The 19,437-nt window shown below is 51.1% G+C and overlaps 1 protein-coding gene across 1 annotated transcript; it reads left to right on the top strand.

Moving 5' to 3' along the window:
- The first annotated feature begins 490 nt into the window (after window positions 1-490).
- Window positions 491-19,233, top strand: GASK1A (golgi associated kinase 1A). Its single transcript, XM_030943586.1, has 5 exons — window positions 491-855; window positions 10,964-11,800; window positions 15,528-15,650; window positions 15,901-16,004; window positions 16,546-19,233. The coding sequence occupies exons 1-5, from the start codon at window positions 853-855 to the stop codon at window positions 16,754-16,756; spliced, it is 1,278 nt and encodes a 425-aa protein (XP_030799446.1). The 5' UTR covers window positions 491-852; the 3' UTR covers window positions 16,757-19,233.
- The last annotated feature ends 204 nt before the right edge of the window (window positions 19,234-19,437 follow it).

The raw sequence follows: 19,437 nt of genomic DNA, 5'->3' as shown, positions 1-19,437 counted from the left end.
CCTGAGCACCCTAAAAATGGTTTAAATGCATTAATGCCTCTTAATAAATATATATAATAATACATAAGAATATAATAAATCTCCCAGGTCTGTGTGCACTCCAGGCACTGATGTGGCACAGCTTTTTGTTGGACCTTTATTGAAAGGCAAAGAAATGCTAAAAAAGACCTGCAAAGAGCATTTCCTTGGGCACTCATGTGCAGACCTCTGGTTTGCTTTCCTGGCTCTGGGGTCCCTGTGGCCCCTGGGGCTCTACTGGTCCCTCTACTTGGCTGGCACTGGGGTCACTGGGAACAAACGGGCTTGGGAGGAGCACGTGGATCTTCATCTCCTTCTGGCTCAAATTTGTCCATAGTATTGAAAAAAAAAAAAAAAACAAACAGCAAAAAAGCAGCAAGAAGGGCTTTTATTGTGAAAAAGAGACTTTTCAAATGCCTGTTCCCCCCTTCCCAGCCTCTCCACTCCCCTCCTCACAGGGAGGTGGGTCTGGGATGAGGCAGAGTTTGAAAACTCACAGCTGAAGTTTGAAGGGTGTCCTCCCGCCCAGGGGGAGTGGTGACAGGAGCCCAGCAATGCGGGGCTGGGCAGCAGGGGCTGTGGGCAGCCCGGAGGGGCACCCCTGGGCGACAGCCCCCGCCTGGGATTGATGGCCTGGGGAGAGGAAGCGGGCTCATTAGTTGCTGGATAATTTTTTTATTTTTTTTAAATTTTTAAAAAAAACTTTTTGTGTCCTGCGTGGGCTCCTGGTGTGGTATGGAAGTGCCACAGGCGGCCGGCACCCGGCTGAGGAGGTGACCGTGTGCCCAGAGAAGTGCATGAGGAGGAGCGCGTCGGCTGCTGCTGCTGCGAGACATGGTAGGATTTAGGGGTCTCCTTGCTGAGCTGATGGTGGGGAGCAACGCTGGGTTTGCCCCATGGGATGTGAGGTACAGCAGCGTACCCTGGATGTCTCTTGTGCGGGACCGCTCGGAGGGTCAGAGCAGGGTGAGCCAAGCAAGGCGGGGAAGCGCTGCAGCACTGCTCTGTCCTTAAAAGCGTTGGGATGGAGCGGGCAGATTGCAGGAATGCTCCAGGCATGGGCAGAGCAGATTGTCAGGATGCCCCTGAGGGCAGTGCCCGGGGCTGCTGTAGCTAAAGCCCCGCTGTCAGCCAGGGAGGTGATTTCAGTCCCTCAGCCAAAACCCTCCTCTTTTAGGCGGCCAGGTGGCACCGCTTCAGGCAGCCAACAGCGCGGGGAGCAGCGCCGAGAGCAGGCAGAGATCACCACGAGCCCTCTGTGCTTTCTGCTTGATCCTGACAACAAAGCACAGCACTTTCATCCAAAAGCCACATTCATTTCGGCCAGTTTGGCATGGGAAAACTTCACCTCCCTCCCAAGAAATGCTGTGCTTCCCCAGCATCAGAAGGTTTATCCACATCTGTAGCGTGTTCCAAACCTTAGGGTGGTGTTCCATGCTCCAGTTTGGAACCTCCCTTGGCAGACCCATCCGAGCAAGCAGACATCAGCTGAGCTGGGATGGTCCCTCATGCCCCATTACCCTGCCCCACCAGGGAGCTTGCACTGGGGGAAACTCATGCAAACTCGTGCCAGGGAATTTGCACTGGGTCAGGGGGCTCTGTTCCTGCTTCACCACCTCAGCCCTTGCCGAGCTTGTGTTGAGCAGGGATTGCAAACCTGTGATGGATGAGCTGAGGAGATGCCTGGTGCTGCTGCCAGAAACTGGTCATTTGTGTCACTGAGGCATTTTTGTGTCCTCGAGAGTGTGCTGATGAGTCAGAGCATCTCTGGGGACAATGCTGCGGTGCCAGCCTTCACTGGAGTGTGTGTGTTTGTGTACAGGGAACACTAGTGCCACGCTTTATGCTTTCCATTCTACTGTCTGCTTAGGCTGCTTTGGGTTTCTTAATTAATGAACTTCAGCAGCAGGAAAAAATTGCAAGGCTGAGGCTCATGTCACCCATTTTGGGTTTGGAGATAACTCCTCCCTGTGAAAGGGAAAAGCAAGGCAACTCTCCCCATACCAGCCTTTTGTCTGCACTAGCATTTTTCTGGACAAGCCTTCACTAAGAAGCCTTTCAAAGCCTGTGCAGCCTTTCAAAGCCGGGTACCTGGTGTTGTCTCCAATGTGAGAGTGGGGTATTCAATTTTTGCCAGGATTTCCATTTTGCCTTGGCAAAGGAAGGTCTGTTTCTGCAGTCCTTTCCCCTTTGTGAGCTCCTGCATTGACTGCTTTGATTTTATCTGTAATCTGGGTTTGCTCTGGGCACCTGTAGACAGGGCAGTGGTGGTCATGAGGAATAAATCCAGGCTATGCCCCCAGCCGATCATCTCATTGCTTCATTTCAGCAAACCTCCAAACAAAATGCTCGAGATGGTTTTTGACTCCTTTCAAAAGCCCCAGGAGGGTGCCCCCTTGCAGAAAGCCGGAGGGATGGCAGCTGTGAGCTCTGTGTTGGTATGGAGAGCACGCCTGCTCTTGTTGGATCTCACACCCGACCTGCCGCACAGAGAGGGCTGGGGGATGACTGCACCACAGAAACATCTTCTTTCTTCTGGCTTCAGAATCTGCCAGAGAGTAGTTTCCAGTTGCTGTCGTTTGCCTAGTATGAGGCACTCTAAATACGAGGGGCTGATTACAGCTGTGTTAATCCTCTGGCATAGATTCCAAATGCCTCAATTACCCCTTCTTTTCCAATGCTCAGTAACTCCATACCCCTTCTTTTCCAGTGCTCAGTAACTCCACTCCACCTGCAGCTACTTGCCCTGAAGGAAAAGCCCCTTTTCTGTGAGCCTGGCTGCACCAACACTTACACTACATTTGCTCTGCTTGCTCGCCCCATGGGTTTTGCTAGGAGAAGCAGCAGGCTAGGGGTGGCTGCCAGCAGGCTTTGCCCAGGATGGGGTCTGCAGGACACAGGAGCATTCAGAGCCAAGTGGCAAGCAGTTTTCTTCACCTTTTTTTCCCTTTTAACTCTAATGGCTTAACAGAATGAAAATAGGGTTGCCTTTCTGCAGCTGGGGCCAGGGCTGGTATGAACAATTCTGTTTTGAAGAAAGCCCACAGGGCTGAAAGGCCCCGCTGTCCTCCTCCTTCTCCCTCCCCTTTGGAATCCCACGAATGCACTCTCCTGCTCTCCAGGAAGGGGAAAAACCTGACAGTCAGCTCAGGGAAACCCAACTGTCTGACTTGGGCAACCTCCACTGAAACTCCAACAGGGGAATCCAGTGCTGCTCCTTGCCAACACCCCAAAGGGGGTTTTGTGAGCCCCCACCGGGCACCAAGCAAGCATTCCTGTTCCCTGGTGCTGGTCCACCAGCTAGAAAAGAAAACTGAAAATAAGTGGATCAAAATCCCTCCTCCCCAAAATATAGAAAAAACATGATCCCTGATAAAATAAATAAAACTGAACCAAATGCCAAAATGTGTGAGAGTTTTAGCAGCATTCCAGGCAGTCACAAGCAGGATTGGCAAACTCATCACGAGGAGGAGGAGGAAATAAAATGTGATTTTATTGTAATATATTCCTCCCCATATTAAATACAGCCCGGAACATATTGCAAGAGGGACACGGCTTTCCAGCACCTCTGCTCTTTGCCTCAGTTATGTGCAGAGGACCTGCAGCAGCACAGCCCCTCTGGGGGTGCCAAACCAGAGCTGGTGAGCAGCCCAGAGGTGCAGCAAGAGCTACCAGGGTGAGGGGAGTTGTGAGGAAGGGGGTCCATGGCTCCCAAATTCCAGTTCTTACTGTCACTGGGTTTGGACATCCCAAAGGAGCCAGCTCCTAAGTATGGTCTGTGGCTGGAACCTGCTGAGGAGCAGGACTGTCAGCTCCAGAATAGGAACAAAGCACATTCTTCTTGCCCAGAAGAAACTCAGGGTTGGAGGCGGTTTGTGTGTGGGACTTGAAGGGAAGGAGTCCAGCCCAGGGCCAGGGGCTGCTGCCCTCCTCCAGAGCATCCCCCGTCCAAGCCCTCAGAAACAAAGGCAAGACTGTTCAAAATGAGCGGGGCATGAGGCACAGATGTTGCACAAAGGCAAGCCACATCTGTTTCACTGGGGAAGGGGCCCCCTGCTTGCTGCTTCAGCAGGCAGATGGGAAAACTGCTCTGAAAACTTACAGAGCTGAGTGCAGCAGGCTGCCCAGGAAACTGGGACGAAGGGAGGGGGAAAAGGGAAACCTGGCAGGAGCCTGCTCCACGGCAGTGGTGGAGGCAGGGAGCAACAGCCTCCCAAAACTGCTGCTTTCCCTCCTTGACGTCCCTGCCAGGAATTCTTGGGTTGTGCTGCTCTCATGTAAGTGGGAGGGTTAGAGGAATGAGCAGAGGGAGAGGAGGGGAGATGAGGAGGACCTGCCTTGTCCCCTGAGGATAGTAGGACAGTCATGCATTCAGGGCTGCCCAGTCCTCACTGTCCCTTGTGAACATGGGATCCTGTTTCACATCCTTAGTGGTCTGCATGATTTGGGTGCAGGCTGATGTCACTTTTAGTGGTGAAAAGTAAGGGAGATGTTTGCACATGCAAATGACAGCAGACCTGTGCATCTCAGTGATGTGTTCTGAAAGACTTCCATCAACCTTCCGGGAGATGTGTCTCCAAGAAGTAGAAGATCCAGCTAAGTGAAAGAGTCTGCAGTAAAAGCCCTGACTCTGAACTTAAATGGGAGAAAGATAAGGCATCTGAAAACTTTTAGCTTGCTTTCTTTAAGCAGAAGAAGTGTGGCATCCTGGAGACTGTTTATTTCTGTGGTGCTTTGTGGTGACTTCTGGGATTAAACCAGAGTGGTCCTGAGCTGCACTGGACATAGCACCAGGATGACAAACTCCCTGTCCATCCCACACAGAGCTGAGTATTAACTGTCTTCAAGCTGAGATTTACACAGTGGGAGTGAGGAGAATTATGAATCTTTCCTTTTGCTCAGTGAAAATCACATTTTTGGGGGTAAGGACAACGTCATCACAGGACAAGCAAGTCCCTGCTGGTACCCTGCAGGGCTTTAGTCCACACCAGGTGCAGGAAGCAGCCCTGACCTTGAGTGCATCAGCTGCACCCCATGGTGTGGTGTCTTCCAGTCAGGTGCTGGCCATGTTTCGTTCAAGGTGTGTCCTCTTGTCTCTTGCTTTAGGTTTTCCTTCTTCAGAGATACTGAGCAGGACATTTGGGATACTAGGAGTCTTGCCACTCCTGGAGAGGGCAAGGAGTTTACAAGCCTGTGTTTCTGCTGTACTTCTTTGGTGTCTAACTCAGCTGGGAGCAGACAGTGCAATGGGAATAGCACTGTTAAACAGAGCAGTTTGCATCTATGGCTGAAGATTTTGTTCAAAATTATTCTTTGGATGATTGATGCGTGGGAAGGGGCTGTGCTTAGCCTATGGCTGCACAGAGAAGAACCTCCAGGGCAAGAAGCCTCCCAAAAAATGGAAATAGTCACTCTGGGTGGGAGGTTTAGAGCAGGAAACAGGACATTTCATCCCTGGGAAGCAAAAAGCTTGAGGAGCTGATGCAGGGCCTGGAGCCAAGGACATGCCAGGTTATTACTAGAGAGAGGCTGTGGAGCTTGAAGGTTTCCAGGTTTTTGTAATTTGCTGCTCCAAGGCCGTAGTGATAACTGGGAAGAGCTGTGAAGGCAACATTATTTGAGAAGTTAAAGGTGGTGTGCTGGCACCATCCCTTTGAAGGTGCCAACAGGGACTGAACAGGGCCAACACTGTTTGATCCGTTTATGCTGCTGCCAGAGTGCTGCCCTCTGCCAGTGCAAAGCATGCTTGTCTTGCACTTAGGCTATAAATGATCCCAGAAACTTTGCAGACTGTCCAAAATTTAACAAAGTACAGCATGTTTTAAGGTTTCATCCCAGGCAATTTAACTCGGTCATTTTTTGGTTTGGTTTTGGACATGTTGGTGGGGACGTTTGTGCGTCAGCTCTGAGGACTTTGCTGACTCTGCAGAGAGGGAAGGACCCAGCGCCATGTGGTGATGTGTCACATTTTCATCTCCCCAGCTTCAGCTGACCCAATGTTTGCTGTGACTCTGTTTTATAGGCTTTATGGGAGCAGTCCCCTTTCCCACCCTCTCAGCGCCTGGCTTGAGCTTCCCAAGCCACTTGTGTGGAAATGGGGCTGGAGGAGCACCTTGAGCAGATGGGCATGGCCTACCTGCCACATCCCTGTCCTGGAGCCAAGCAGGGTGGTCCTCAGGGTGTCTGCAGACATGCAGTGGGGTCATGGTTCTCCCGTCTGGAAGGGCATTTTTGAGGGAAAAAACCTTCATCTCTGGGGAGAAAAAAACCCAGACACAAAGCTGGTGTGGGTCTGCTAGGAATTGCAGCCACTTTGATGGATCATGAGGCCAGATGAAGGGCTGTCTTATTCTTCATGCCTGCATGTGGGTGCAGGCAAGTATTGGTGGAGCTGTCCCCATGTGCTGGGGGAGCACAGCAGACCTGCCCTCCTGGGGAGCCACTCTGAGCCAGAGCTACCTTTGGGACTGGCAGTCATCATTTAATAGCAGTCTTTAAATTCCCACTCTGCCAGCCATCCATCTTCCCTGAGCAGGATAATATAGGAAGGCATTTATGCACATGAATGATGGGCCATGGATGCTGCCAAGCATTTCCTTCTGCTCAGACTTGCCCGGAGTCACTCCGACGATGAAGAGGTTTTGTCTCCTTCCATGTCCTCTGCATGCTTATAGGTCTCCAGCCCACATGCCATGCCCTTAACAAACCAAAACCTCCTGCACAATGTGCAGAGGAAGAGGCTGATCCAATCCCAGGTCTGATTGACGTGCCCGCCTTCCCATTGCACCGGGAGCTGCTGTGAGCCCTGTGTGTGGGTGCAAGGCTCTGGAGACATTCCCAGAGGTGGGGGGCAGGCAGAGGAGGTTTCCCACTTGTTTTTCAGGCAGTCTTTGTTAAAGCTGGTCACGGCAGGCTGCACCTCCTGCTGCCCAGGCGGTTTTGCGGTTCATTGGGCGGGCAGCGAGCGTGGGGCTGGGAGGGCGAGCAGAGCCCTGTGTGCTGCACCCCCTGTGCAGGGTGCACCCCGCTCAGTGTGCTCCAGAGAAATGCACGGGCCTGCCTTTAACCTGCTTATCAGCAAGTCCTCTGAGCTTGGGAGTCTAGGGCAGGCAGGTGGCCAAGATTGACGTGGCCATGGCTGAGCCACCCTGGCTCCTTTGGGCACCTCTTTGGGACAGTGGGATTTACTGCTGGAGGCATCTTGCAGTGCCAGTGCAGGGGCAGGAGCACTCTTTTGCATGCCAGAGGAAAGCAGGAATCAATCCAGTTTTCAATGGCCACGTATTTCCATGTCGTCTTTCTAGTCTCAGGGCTGTTTCTTACATTCTTGGATAATGAAGTTTGGGGTTTGTTTTTCTTTTCTTTCAAGCTCGACAAAGCCAATTTGATGCACTTTGAAAAGAAATTGAAAACAGGCTTCTCTGCTTCAAATTCTGCCAAGGTTCAGGCGTCCTGGGAATACAATGTCAAGGATAACCCTCCCCCACCTCACCCCCAACTAGACTTAGAAAGTTTTATCTCCTAGCATCAAAGCTGCCCAGCTCTCTACTGTGCCTTCAGAGCCTGGGCTGTGCTGTGTGTCCCTCTGATGAGTGAGAATATATATTATTTACTTATTGGCATCCTGGAACAAGTAGTACCTCTCTTAAGCCTTTTTATGGATTTTGCCTGCTGGGAAAAGGACCTAATTTCTGGCAAAGACATGCTGTACTGTCAGTATGTCAGCCTGGCAAAGCAGAGCTGTACGTATGGTTTGCATTTCGGGCTGAATCGAAGCCACAGCTTAAACTGCAGCATTTTTTTACAGCATGGGCTCAGAGAAAGACTCTTTGGAAAAGTATTTACCCAGAGCTTGTAAATACAGTATTATTTCTGCAATGTTTTATCACCCAGGTTATTATTAAATTTGCAATATCAACCACCAGAAATAACAGAGAGATTGTACTTGTACCTTTTTTGTTTCTTTTTGTTGTTGATGTGGCAGGGAAACCCTGAACGGTGCTGGCGAAAGGAGTCTATGCTGGCCCTTGCCCAACTTCACAGCCCTGGCTTTCGAGTTCAGGGAGGGAGAGCAATGGGGCTCTAACTTGTGATGCCCAAACCCGAGCTCACTGACAAGGAAGACAAAGTGGGTTTGGACAATAATGATTCCTTAACCACTTGGACTGTAAACTGACTTGACATTAAAAACCCAGCAATCGTTGCCATCCATTTGGCATACTTTGTTCTCTGGCTGTGGGTTAAAAAGGATTTTTCCTGCAGTGCTTTGAAGGTTCTCCATGTGGCTCCCACATGCATTCCTCCCCCAGGATACTGGAAGTTTTGACAGACAGGCTTTTTAGATACCCAGAGATGGTATAAGCAACCAGAGGGTTATTATCAGCTGGATAACAAAAACAAACCCCCTGAAAATCCTCTGTGCTGAGGAAAAGGGTTACAGGGGTTTTGGTGAGAGTGGGATGGGCTGTGTCTCTCCAGAAGGGTGGGACAGGGGAGGTGCTGGAAAAACATGCCCAAGAAAGCACAGATTGGGAAAGGACTTGGCTCAATGCAGATGGGAATGCTGAGATTTACAGTTAGCCCTATCCTTTGGGATTGATGCCACAGATATCACTGCTGTTAATTCAGCATACTTTGAGGCCAGAGGAACAGACTGTGAGGCACTTACAGTGATGATTAGAAAGGAGTGTGGGTATCAGGATACCAGCATCAGCCCTTTATATGCCACAGAGTTATTTTACTATGCTTAAACTAGGATTTAGACATTGCACCTCCCCTAAACTCTTGCTCAGGAGGCCAGATGTGGATTGCAGGTGTTTGGGAAAGAATGTGTGTCTGCACTCTGCAGAATTTCTTGAAATCCAGGGCATGAAGGTTTTGAGTAGCTGAGCTTGGGTGTTGCCTGTGTCACTTGGCATTGGCTGTGGTTCCACAGCAAATCATTATCCCATCCAAGTGGGAGAGAGCTGGGATCACAACCTGCCTCTTGACAGAGGTCCTGCTGCCCCTCAGGGTGCTTAGGGGTGCTCAAGCTCATCCCCTCCCCAGAGAGGCACCTAGGACAATGATTTAGCCTTTTAGTTTGATGCCTGGGACAGTTAATGCCAAGCCTTGAATAACCCTGCTGGTGATCTAGGACAGGACATCCTCTCCGGACAGTCTCACCCTGGACTAGGTCCTTTCCACTCTGGGAAGAGATAAAGCAGAGGTCCCCTGGCAGGTCCCAAACCAATCAGCCCCTGGTTCCTGGCAGAGGCTGGTGTAAACCCTGTCTGAAAAAGACCATTCAGCCCAGCAGATATATTTTGCTGCACTACATTGTGTTTCTGGGAGAGAAGCAATTAAGTGGGAGCTATAAAGCTGAATCACTCCAAGTGCACCATCAATAGCTCTTATAAACTGCATTAAATCTGCTCAGTCCTTGAAAGGGAAGCGTGGAAGGAACTGAGGCTGAGGCCAGTGAGTTGGTGGCTCCTCTTACCCCCATCAGCTGATGCAGTGTCTTTGCAAGGGATGTGGCTCCTCACCAGGGGGCTGCCTGAAGCAGCTGAGGACATGAAACCTGATGGATTTTAGGTCAGTGCTGTGTCAGCTCATAAGCTTTGGGGTTGCCTGTGGCAGCTGCTCATGGGGCAGGAGCCGTGCTGGTGGTGGGTCCCTGTGGTCACTGGGAGCCTGTGGTCCTAAAAGCCCCACAGCTGGAAATGCTTTTGCTTGCCAAGGTGCTTTCTGGAAGTAATTCTGGCTGCTGGCTCTCACCTCCCCAGCTTTTTAGCTCTTTTTCTCAAGCTTTTCCTCTTATAAACAGTCTCTTATCCCTTCTTTGGCAATATATTGTCCTGCTGTGTCTGCCATGGATATGCTTGTGCTTCCAAAATAAATAATTGGAAAAAAATGTATCCACTTGACCATCACCTTGACTTCCAGTGTGGGTTTGAGCTGCTTGGAAATGCCTGTTAAAAGCAGAGAAATGGTGCCAAGGTGCCTTTTGTGGCTCCTGCCTCCTGAAGTGTGTGAGGCTGCCCAAACATGAGTGAATGAGGCATGGGTGCAGCGTGGTCCAGGGACTGGATTGGCTTGGATAAAGTCTGCCATCTGCCAGGGATGGGGCCTCCACAGCTTATCTGAGCAACCTGTTCCAATGCCTCAACACTCTCACAGTGGAGAATTTTTTCCTAATATCTAATCTAAACCTCTCTTTCAGTGTAAAGTCCTTTTCCCTTGTCCTGTCACTCCACATCCTTGTAAAAAATTCCTCTCCAGCCCTCTTGTGGGTCCCTTCAGGCACAGGAAGGTGCTGTAAGTTCTCCCCAGAGCCTTCTCTTCTCCAGTCTGAATAACCCCGGTTCTCTCAGCCTGTCTTCGTGGAGAGATGTTCCAGCCCTCCAGGAGTTTGCACCCTTTTGTTTAAAACATAGCCAGTCACACATCCTGACTGATACTTGGACCTGCCTTGCTTTTGCCAGATACAGTGATGGGCAGAGCTCCAGAGGCCTTGTCTCAGCACACATTGAGATATCCAAGCTATGGGTTCAGTGGGCAACCAGAATAGGAACCAGTGACAGTGCCCAGAGTAAGGTCTGAAAAATAAAACCTCTTAGGAACTGGAAAGTGTTGACTAGAGAGAAATTTGCTCTGGCTTGGTCTATTCTTTTTTTTCATTTCTTGAGTCCTTAAAGCGAAATATTTGACCATGAAAAATTCATTGCCCATAAGGTCATCCTGTACCTCAGAGCTGCAGATATGGCAACCTGATTTGCTTCTGAAGGGACTGCAGGTAATTTCTGGCACAAATCACAGCACCAGCCATAACCCTGCTGCCCCAGTGTGATCCTCTTGCAGGGACCACACAAGCAGAGGGGCTGCTTCTCTAGAGCAAGCCCTACGGAGGGCTGTGCCTGCAGTGACACTCCAGCATCATTCTGTTCCCTCTGTGTCCCCGCAGGCCCAGCGACCCTGGCGAAGGACGGCGATGAAGCCCCCGGCCCCAGCAGCTGTTGGGGCGCTGCTGGCCCTGGCCCTGCTGGCTCTCATCCACCTGCCCCCAGCCCCGGAGCACTCCCTGCTCCCGCTGCCGGCCTCGCCCCCCCCAGGGCCCCCGAGAGAGGCGGCTGCCCCCCTGTCTGGAGGACAAGCCCACAGAAGAAGGCTCCCCATGCCCCGCACTCGCCTGCAGCAGGAGCAGCCCCCTGGCCGGGGCAGGAGACGGCGGGGGCTGGAGAGGGACATTCCCCGCATTCCCCCTTGGCTCTCTGCTGACGACCTCCAGAAGATGTGGCTGCTCTCCAGCGGGCAGGTGGTCTCCAAAACCCGCGTCCCTGCCCACGGGCAAATCATGCGAGTGAGTCTGCGTGCCGCGGGGGATGATGCCAAGGGAGATGTCAAGGGGGATGTCTTGCCAGCCAGCCCGGAAGGAGACTGCCAGGATGGGCGCTGTGGGCTCATCAAGCGCCCCGGGGACCTGTACGAGGTGCTGGCCTTCCACCTGGACAGGGTGCTGGGGCTGAACCGCAGCCTGCCTGCCGTGGCCCGGCGCTTCAGCAGCCACCTCCTGCCCTACAGCTACACCGACGGCGCCCCGCGGCCCATCATCTGGTGGGCTCCTGACCTGCAGCACCTGCAGGATGCCAACAATGACCAGAACTCCTGTGCCCTGGGCTGGCTGCAGTACCAGGAGATGCTGCAGCCCCACAGACGGATGCTGGTGGCCACAGACGCTCCCTGCTCCAGCATCCCACGCAGCGAGTGGAGCCGCCTGGCCCTCTTTGACTTTCTTCTCCAGGTATGGCTGTGGTGGCTGAGTAATAAAGCCGCTATTCTGGCCTTATTATCAAGCAGTGCAAGATAGCCTGGGAGTCCAGTCCTCAGGGGACAGGGTGCCCGAGGCTGGGCTAGCTCGAGGCCAATGCTGCGGGGCTACCTCTAGCAAGCATGGTGGTTATCAGCTCTATAGTGATTGCAAGCTCTCTTAGGGTTTCAGCTCTTGCTTGCTAGGTAGGGGTGCCCCCGGGCTGAGGCTGCGGCAGACGGTGAGAGAGGAGTAGGGCTTTACCTAGGTCCATGGGGTTTACTACAGTTGAGCCACCTGTCCCATCAGCTGTGGCACCCGGGCTCCCCTGTACCTGCACCTCTGTTGTCTGACCATGGTCTCCTGCTCTGCGGGGTCACATCTGCTGTGGTTTCTTGGGATGTATTTTCACTCTTGGGGAGCAGCAGAACTTTGTGCAGAAGTACTTTGTCCTGAGTATGGCCCATGTTTGGCACTTTCCAGGCAGGTTGTGGTGAGTTTGCCCTCACGTGGGAGAGCTTTCTGCTGTTCATTTTGTGCTGGCAGAGGCTTGGGACATCCCTAGAGACACCCCTAGGGCATCCCTAGGGATAAGCAGCATGTCTTGCACCAGCCCCATCACATCCAAACTCAGGGATGTGCTGCTGGCATTGGAAATAAGGAGCCATGCTTTGGACAGCACTGCCTTCCTCCTCCTCGGCATTAATAGCACTTAATCTTCTGTCTGGAAAATCATTCCCTGCTGCTACAAGGGATTACAACAGTATCCCAGAGAGTTATCAGGTCTTGGAGGGCAGCTGTGAGGAGGCAAACATGATTTCTGTGGAGAAAAAGAAAGCCTGTTTAGGCACCTGGGGGCTGATTATCAGACAAGAGAAAACTGCCTGAAAGGACAAGTATCAGTACAAATAAAAGAAAAAAGGGAAGAAAGAAAAAAAACCCAAAGTACTAAAATATGTTTTCCTTACTCTTTTTTTACAACTGTGGCTGGCAGAGGTGGAGCTGTTCTGGCTGGGCTTGAAAATATTTTAGCTGAAACAACCAGAGAAATGAGAAGATTAACCAATCCCCTTCCCTTCCAAAATACCGCTGAGTGCAGTGGAAAGGCTGAGACTGCAGGAGAAAGTATCTAGTTCTCAGGAGGGTTCCTCCTCAAGGGCTGAAGCAGTGCAATGATAAATTCAAGGGCAATCCACAGGTTCTCCTCAATAATTCTAAGGGAATCCTCCCATTCAGAACAAGTCACATAAAGTAAAGAGGATATTATAGAAGTGGAGTAGTATCTTTCAGAAATGGCTTTAGCATCTCCCACCCTTGCTGGGGAAGGAGAAGTTGGTGAGATTTGAGCCCTGTTGTACATTGGCATTGAAATCTTAGTAGTTTTCTTCAATTTCTCTTAAAATTTAGCTTCTTCTATGTTAATTTCTCTATGTTAATTTCTCTTGGTATTTGACATAAGGGAACCCCCCACAACGTGCAAAGTTTTAGTGGGGGCAAAATGCCAAGCCTGGTAGAAAAGGGGCAGCTGTTGATGGCTTTGTCCTTCAACAGCCATAGATGGCCAAAACCAAATCAACTCTGCAGCCACATCCCTGCCCTGGGACATCCTCTTCCCAGCCAGGGGGAGAGCACTAAAAATTTCCCTAGGGGAAGCCATCCCAGGCTGAATCATAACTGGAAAAACCTATCAGATGCAAGGGGACGCCCCAGGATGGGCATAAGAGGGGCTGAAAGTGAGCTTCTGGTAGTGCTTGAGCTTGGATGGGAGAAGGTGTGGCTCATGTATTTGTGTCCTAGCAATAATACCAAAATTCCTATGAATATGAGCTGTTTAGGCTCTGGAAAGAAGAAATTAATATCAAAAAGTCAGAGGAGGACCAGGGGAGGGAGGGCTTGTCAGCATGTCACGGCACTCTCAGCATCTCCACAGCCATCTGGTCCCTCTCCTGGGGCTCCACTTGGACACCAGATCTGGCTCCACCTCACACCCTGGCAGGTTCAGCACCAACCCACCCTGGTTTCACAGGTGCTGGTGGGCGGGTGAGGGGAGTGCTGAGCCCATTTAATGTCTCTGTAAGTTCTCTCAGGTTGTCTTCATCTTCTGTGCAGCCTGCAAAACAACATAGCAGGTGAGAGAAGCTGGCGTGCTGAGCTCTCCAGCAGGCAGACCGAGGAGATGCGAGGAGGAAATGTGATATTTCTTCTGTTTCCATGTGTTTTGTGACAAGAGGCTGGAGTACTTTTTAACCGGAATGTCTCCCAGTGGAGAAATACTGACCTGAGTTCTTCATTAAACCTCAGAAAATAGAGATGTTTGAGAGGCTCCAGTGTGGGACTAATCCTTCTTCTCAAAGGGTTACGAATGGAATGGCCATGGAGATCACGATTTGTGTTCCCCTGCAGCATCTTTTCCAGTTCTTGGTCAGCTTTTGGGTTCAGACTGAGCTCTGTGGCAAAGCACAGCCTGTAATTGGTAACTTGTGCTAATTACCAGGGCGAAGGGAATAGGCAGCCTCTGTGGCTTCTGTCTCATTGCCACCTGTAGATCCCTCCTGGATCACCCGAGACCTGCTCCAGCCGTCCCAGTGGCTCCAGGAGCCTCTCTGCACCCCGAGCCCTGCCTCCTGGGCTGGCACCAGCAATGCTGAGCAAATCAGCGAGTTGGGCATTTTCATGCTGCAACCAGAAAATATATTTATTTTGTACTTTATACATATTTTCATATATATTTCATATCTATTTAAAGGAACATATATATACATGGGTTTTTTTTGTAAACAGGCCTTGAGATGAGGAGGAGGTGAGGTAGCTTCCCTACAGGGTCATGTCAACACACAGCTATGGGGGGGTGTGTTGACAGCCAAGGTCCTGTCTGCCCCACAAATCACCCCAGAGGATGTACCAGCTGCTTCTGACAAAGTTGAGGAAGCTCCATAAATACTGAGGCCAGGTCTGGCAGAGATTTATGTCTTTTTAAAGCCCTTCATTCCTCCAAGGGTGTGGTCGAAACACTGGAAGTTGTCAAGCAGCTCCAGGGTTTCTGCAGGAAACCGAGATGGGAAGCAGGAGGTTTGACAGCCTGGGCAACATGGAGCCTTAGCAGCACCTGCAAATGATTAAACACAAATGTAGCTGAAACAAGTCACCGTGGCCCAACTTAAATGTCAGGCATGCTCTGCATATTCACAGACTGCTTTTTCCCTTGCCGATACTTTTCCATTCATCTTTCCATTGAGAGCTGCTGAGGTTACCGTAGAGATGGATGAAAGGTTGCATATGTGACAGGAACCAGATGAAACCATCATACAGAGCAACAGGACTGGGAAAAATAAATTATTTTTGAGGTTACAGACTCCAGGTTTCCTTGGGTACTTTGTTGATTTTTTTTTATTCATTCATCATCGTGTATGTCTTCCCTTCATTTCAGCTGGAAGCACAACCCCTTCAGTCTGTGCAGATACAGAATGTGGAGGTAGCAGGTGTCTGAACTCCATCAGAAAAGCCTGTCACCATCACCTTTGTCATCACCTTCTTCATGCCAAAGGGGTTTTGCATGTGTGCTTCCATTCCTCTCACTCACCACTGTGTGCAGCTTTTCCATTGCTTGTCTCCTGAGGATCCCTAGAAATGTTTCATTTTCCTCTCTACAAGAACAGCTCACAACAGGACCTCCGCATCCCAGGCACATGTCCCTGTTAAGGTCCCCCAATGTCTCCTGCAGGTCCATGACCGCCTGGACCGCTACTGCTGCGGGTTTCAGCCTGATCCCTCTGAGCCCTGCGTGGAGGAGATGCTCCATGAGAAGTGCCGGAATCCAGCAGAGCTGGTCCTGGTCCACATCCTGGTATGTCTCCCTGATGTCCAAGGGCTGGAGGTGCCTGGGAGGCTCTTGCAGGGCTGAGGTGGTAGCAAAGGGAATGGAGGTTCCATGGTGATGTTGGGTCCCTGCTGGGAGGTATGCCCAGGCATGGAGGGACATAGACATTGACATCTACATTCCCCCAGATACTCTCAGGCTTTCTCACTGCATTAAAAAGCAGCCTAAACCCCCACACTGGTGACTCTGCACTGGGTGAACTTCTCCTTGCTGGCAGGTCCGGAGGAGCGTGCCGTCCCGCCTGGTGTTCATCGACAACGCGGGCAGGCCGCAGCACCCTGAGGAGAAGCTCAACTTCAGGCTCCTGCAAGGCATAGGCAGGTAGGAATGGGCATGAGCTGGGCAAGGGCTCAGCTAGCACACAGGGGATGTCCAGCAGCCCTGTGTGTGCTCGCCTTCTTGCTGCTTCTGGCCTCCCTGATGGGGCATCCCTCTGAATAGGGATGGATGTTCTGGATGTCCCCAGAACAGCGTGGGTGGTTGGGCTCTCAAAAACATCCCACGTGCCCCTGCCCTGAAACTAACTCTTTATTCTGCTCTGGGTGGCTGATGGCAGGCTCCAAAGCCTATTTCCCCTCTTTAATTGGCAGCTGCACAAAAATAATGAATAATCAGGTATTTCAGCATTTCTTGCGCCATTGCCCATGAGGCATTTTGGCATACTGGAGGCCTCTTGATTTGGAATTTGTTTGGGTTTTTGTCTGATGGAGCTACCCTGCATGCTCACCATGGGCAGAGTTTAAAGCAGAAGGCTCCTCGTCCTGCATGAGCACTTCCTCTTGAAGCATCGTTGCTCCAGTGCCCCGCTGCTCAGCCTTCCCTGGATAACCCCTTCCCTCCCTGTCTCTGCTCCTCCCTGCAGCTTCCCAGCGGCGGCAGTGGCCAGGCTGCGGTCGGGCAGATTGCAGAGCCTGCTGCTGCAGTCCCTGCGCCTGGACCGGGAGCTCTGGGAGAGCCAGGGGGGCGCCGAGGGGCTGCGACCCCTGCTCCAGACCATTGACAGGCGGGCACAGATCCTGCTCCGCCACATCCAGGAGCACAACCTGACGGTGTTCGAGGACTCGCCGCGCTGAGCCACCGTCCGGCTGGCTCACGGTGTCCCTGCACATCCCAGCAGCCGTGGATGTCCCTCCTGCTCTCGGCGTGAACATTATGAGGCTCCATGCTGGTGCCTGGCGCTCCACAAGGTGTTTCCCCTCACCTTGTAGGATGACCTGGAGAAGCAGATAGAACCACAGGGAGTAGGAAGGATGGGGAGGAGATGTCTCCTAAGACAAGCCATGACTGCTTGAGAAAGGCAACAGTCATCAAGTTATGGTCTCAGCGTGGATTTTCAAAGGAAGGGCACATCTGGGGGGTTTTTGGGTGCCTTTACTGACATGCACACAAACACACAAACAGCAACTATGGAAACTGGAGACTTGGACAGTTGAACAGATGACAGCGACCCTGGAAAGAGTTAAAGAAGCTGTGGAGGAAGTCACTGGCAGCCTTTCCACAGCTTTTTGATGATGCCTTTGCTATTTCCAAAACATCCTGGACAGAGAGGCAGGGAGAAAGCAGAGGGGAGCTTTCTAAGTGGATTAAAAAAGACAAGTCACTAGAGCTGAGCTCCGCCTTTCCCCCTGCAGAAGAGGTGATGTGTGCCTGGGAAACTGTGAGCCACTGCCTGGAGCTGAGATTAGGCAGGACCTTGAAGCTCAGCAGCACTGGGCAGCAGCTGCCTTCACATAGCCCATGGTACCATCCCCAGTGAGAGCCACGTGCTGTGTGCCATGTGCCATGGTCCATGCACGTGCCCTGGTGGGCCTGGGCTGCTGCCAATGCTCTCAGTGTCAGATTTGAAGATTTAAATCTCTCCTTTACTCTGCCTTCACTGTCAGGGGATTAAAGGCAAAACTATCCCACTTCTGAAAAGCACTCCTGGCTGCTCTCCTGGGCATGACTGCATGTAACTCTTCCCCAGGCTTGCAGAAATATGTTTTAACAAAAATGCCAAGCTATTTTAGCAGAAGGCAGTCGAGTGCAAAATGCTTTCTGAGCGCACTGGCACCTCCGGCAGAGCCCATCCTGTTCCTGTCACCCCTCAGGCTCTTTCCCAGCATCCCATCCTGATGAAGCACAGCAGCATCCCAGCTAGGTAGGTCCTCAAGTGTCAGAGCTGAGAGATAATTCAAAATCAAAATGAACAGGAGGAAAAGAGATGCAGGGATGGGCTCCATCATTCCCCACAGTGTGCTTCCCAGTTGAGGCATGCAGTCAGTGTTTGCCTGGAGCAGTCAGTTCCTGGCCTGTGGGTTTATGGTTTGCCACCAGAAGGCTTTTTAAAGGCCTCCATTTCTCCAGTGTTACAGGCAGAGCATCCATTGCTTCAGGCCCTCCCAATTCACTTGTGCCTTTGGAAAGCCTCAGTGAGACTGGCATTGGCACCCAGCTGCACCATGGTACAGCTGCCCCATTGCAATAGCTTTGGAGAACACGGCCACCCATGCAGTGGGAGAGGAAAAGCTGTGGATACCTTCCCTACTCCATCCTTCTCAGCACTATGTCAGTTTAAGAGTTTGCTTTAACAGCCATGCTGATAAGCACAGGCAATTGCCTTTTTTCCCCCTTTTCCCTCTTGCTGAAGAGAGGGTGAAGTGAGATGTGGGTGACGTGAATCAACAAGCAAGCACAAGTGCTCTCAGGAAGCATCAGCACTCAGCATCACAGGCACAGCAGCATCCAAAGTGCCATCAGCTTGTTCCTGGAGTCCCATGCTCCAATTAGCCAGGGAGGGCCTTTCCCCCAGCACTCTCTCCACCCCGTGAATTATCACCCTATTTGCTGTGCCATGGATGGATGACAGTCATGGAAACCCTGCTAAAGCCTGAATCATGAGGATTTATTACTGGGAGGTGAGCTTAGCTTGTGAGCTTGAAAGAGAACAAAATAACTCATCCTGAGTCCTATGAAAAGCCATACCCAGGCAGGGCTGTGTAGGAATAAAGGATACTAAATGTAACAAAATTAAATCCAAAAAATATGCTGGGAAAAATGGTGAGGTAACAAGAGCATTAGTTATGATGTACAGCATCAGTCAGAGTCTTGCTTTATCTCATTGAGGTGAGAAATTTCATCAAAGGAGAGGTTTTCATCCCATGTAAGCCAAGTTCTTAGCAAGAATCAAGAGTCAGGTAGGGCTCTGTGCAGTGGCTAAAGCTGTGGACATTGCTGAGCTGGACCAGCAGCTTTTGCCTTGCCTCTGGTTGCATCTGCTCTACTTACATTGCACAAGGGGTTTTTTTTTGCATTTCTTTAGTTGTAATGTGAGTTTGCTGGCTAAACACATGTGGGAACATCTGTAAGCAGTTATACATATGAATAAAAATCCCTCATGATTTAACAAAGAGCCATGTGTGGATAAATGAGAGAAGCAAAAGCCAAGATCTTGCTGAGACTGATCATTAATCTTCTTTAATTAGTCCATCTTTCCGTGGGCTTTTCTATGTAACCAGCACAGACTCTGAACTGCAGTCATGGCTGTTCAGAGGGATCCTGTGTCCTGCTTGTGTCAGCTGTTACCGTGTTGTGTTGGGTTTGGTTTGCTGCAGCTATCAGCGTGTTGAATTCCCTGTGACAAACTTACTGTTATGGTTGGAACGACTTTATACTTGGAAATATTCCTCTGGGGCCATGCTTGACAAACTAGATTTCATCTGAGCAGGGTTGCTATTTTACCAAATTTTACTGCACGCCATCACAGATTGTGTTG

The sequence above is a fragment of the Camarhynchus parvulus genome, chromosome 2 (genome assembly GCF_901933205.1).
Source record: "Camarhynchus parvulus chromosome 2, STF_HiC, whole genome shotgun sequence".
NCBI lineage: Eukaryota > Metazoa > Chordata > Aves > Passeriformes > Thraupidae > Camarhynchus > Camarhynchus parvulus.
This window is presented reverse-complemented; position numbering and strand designations above follow the sequence as displayed.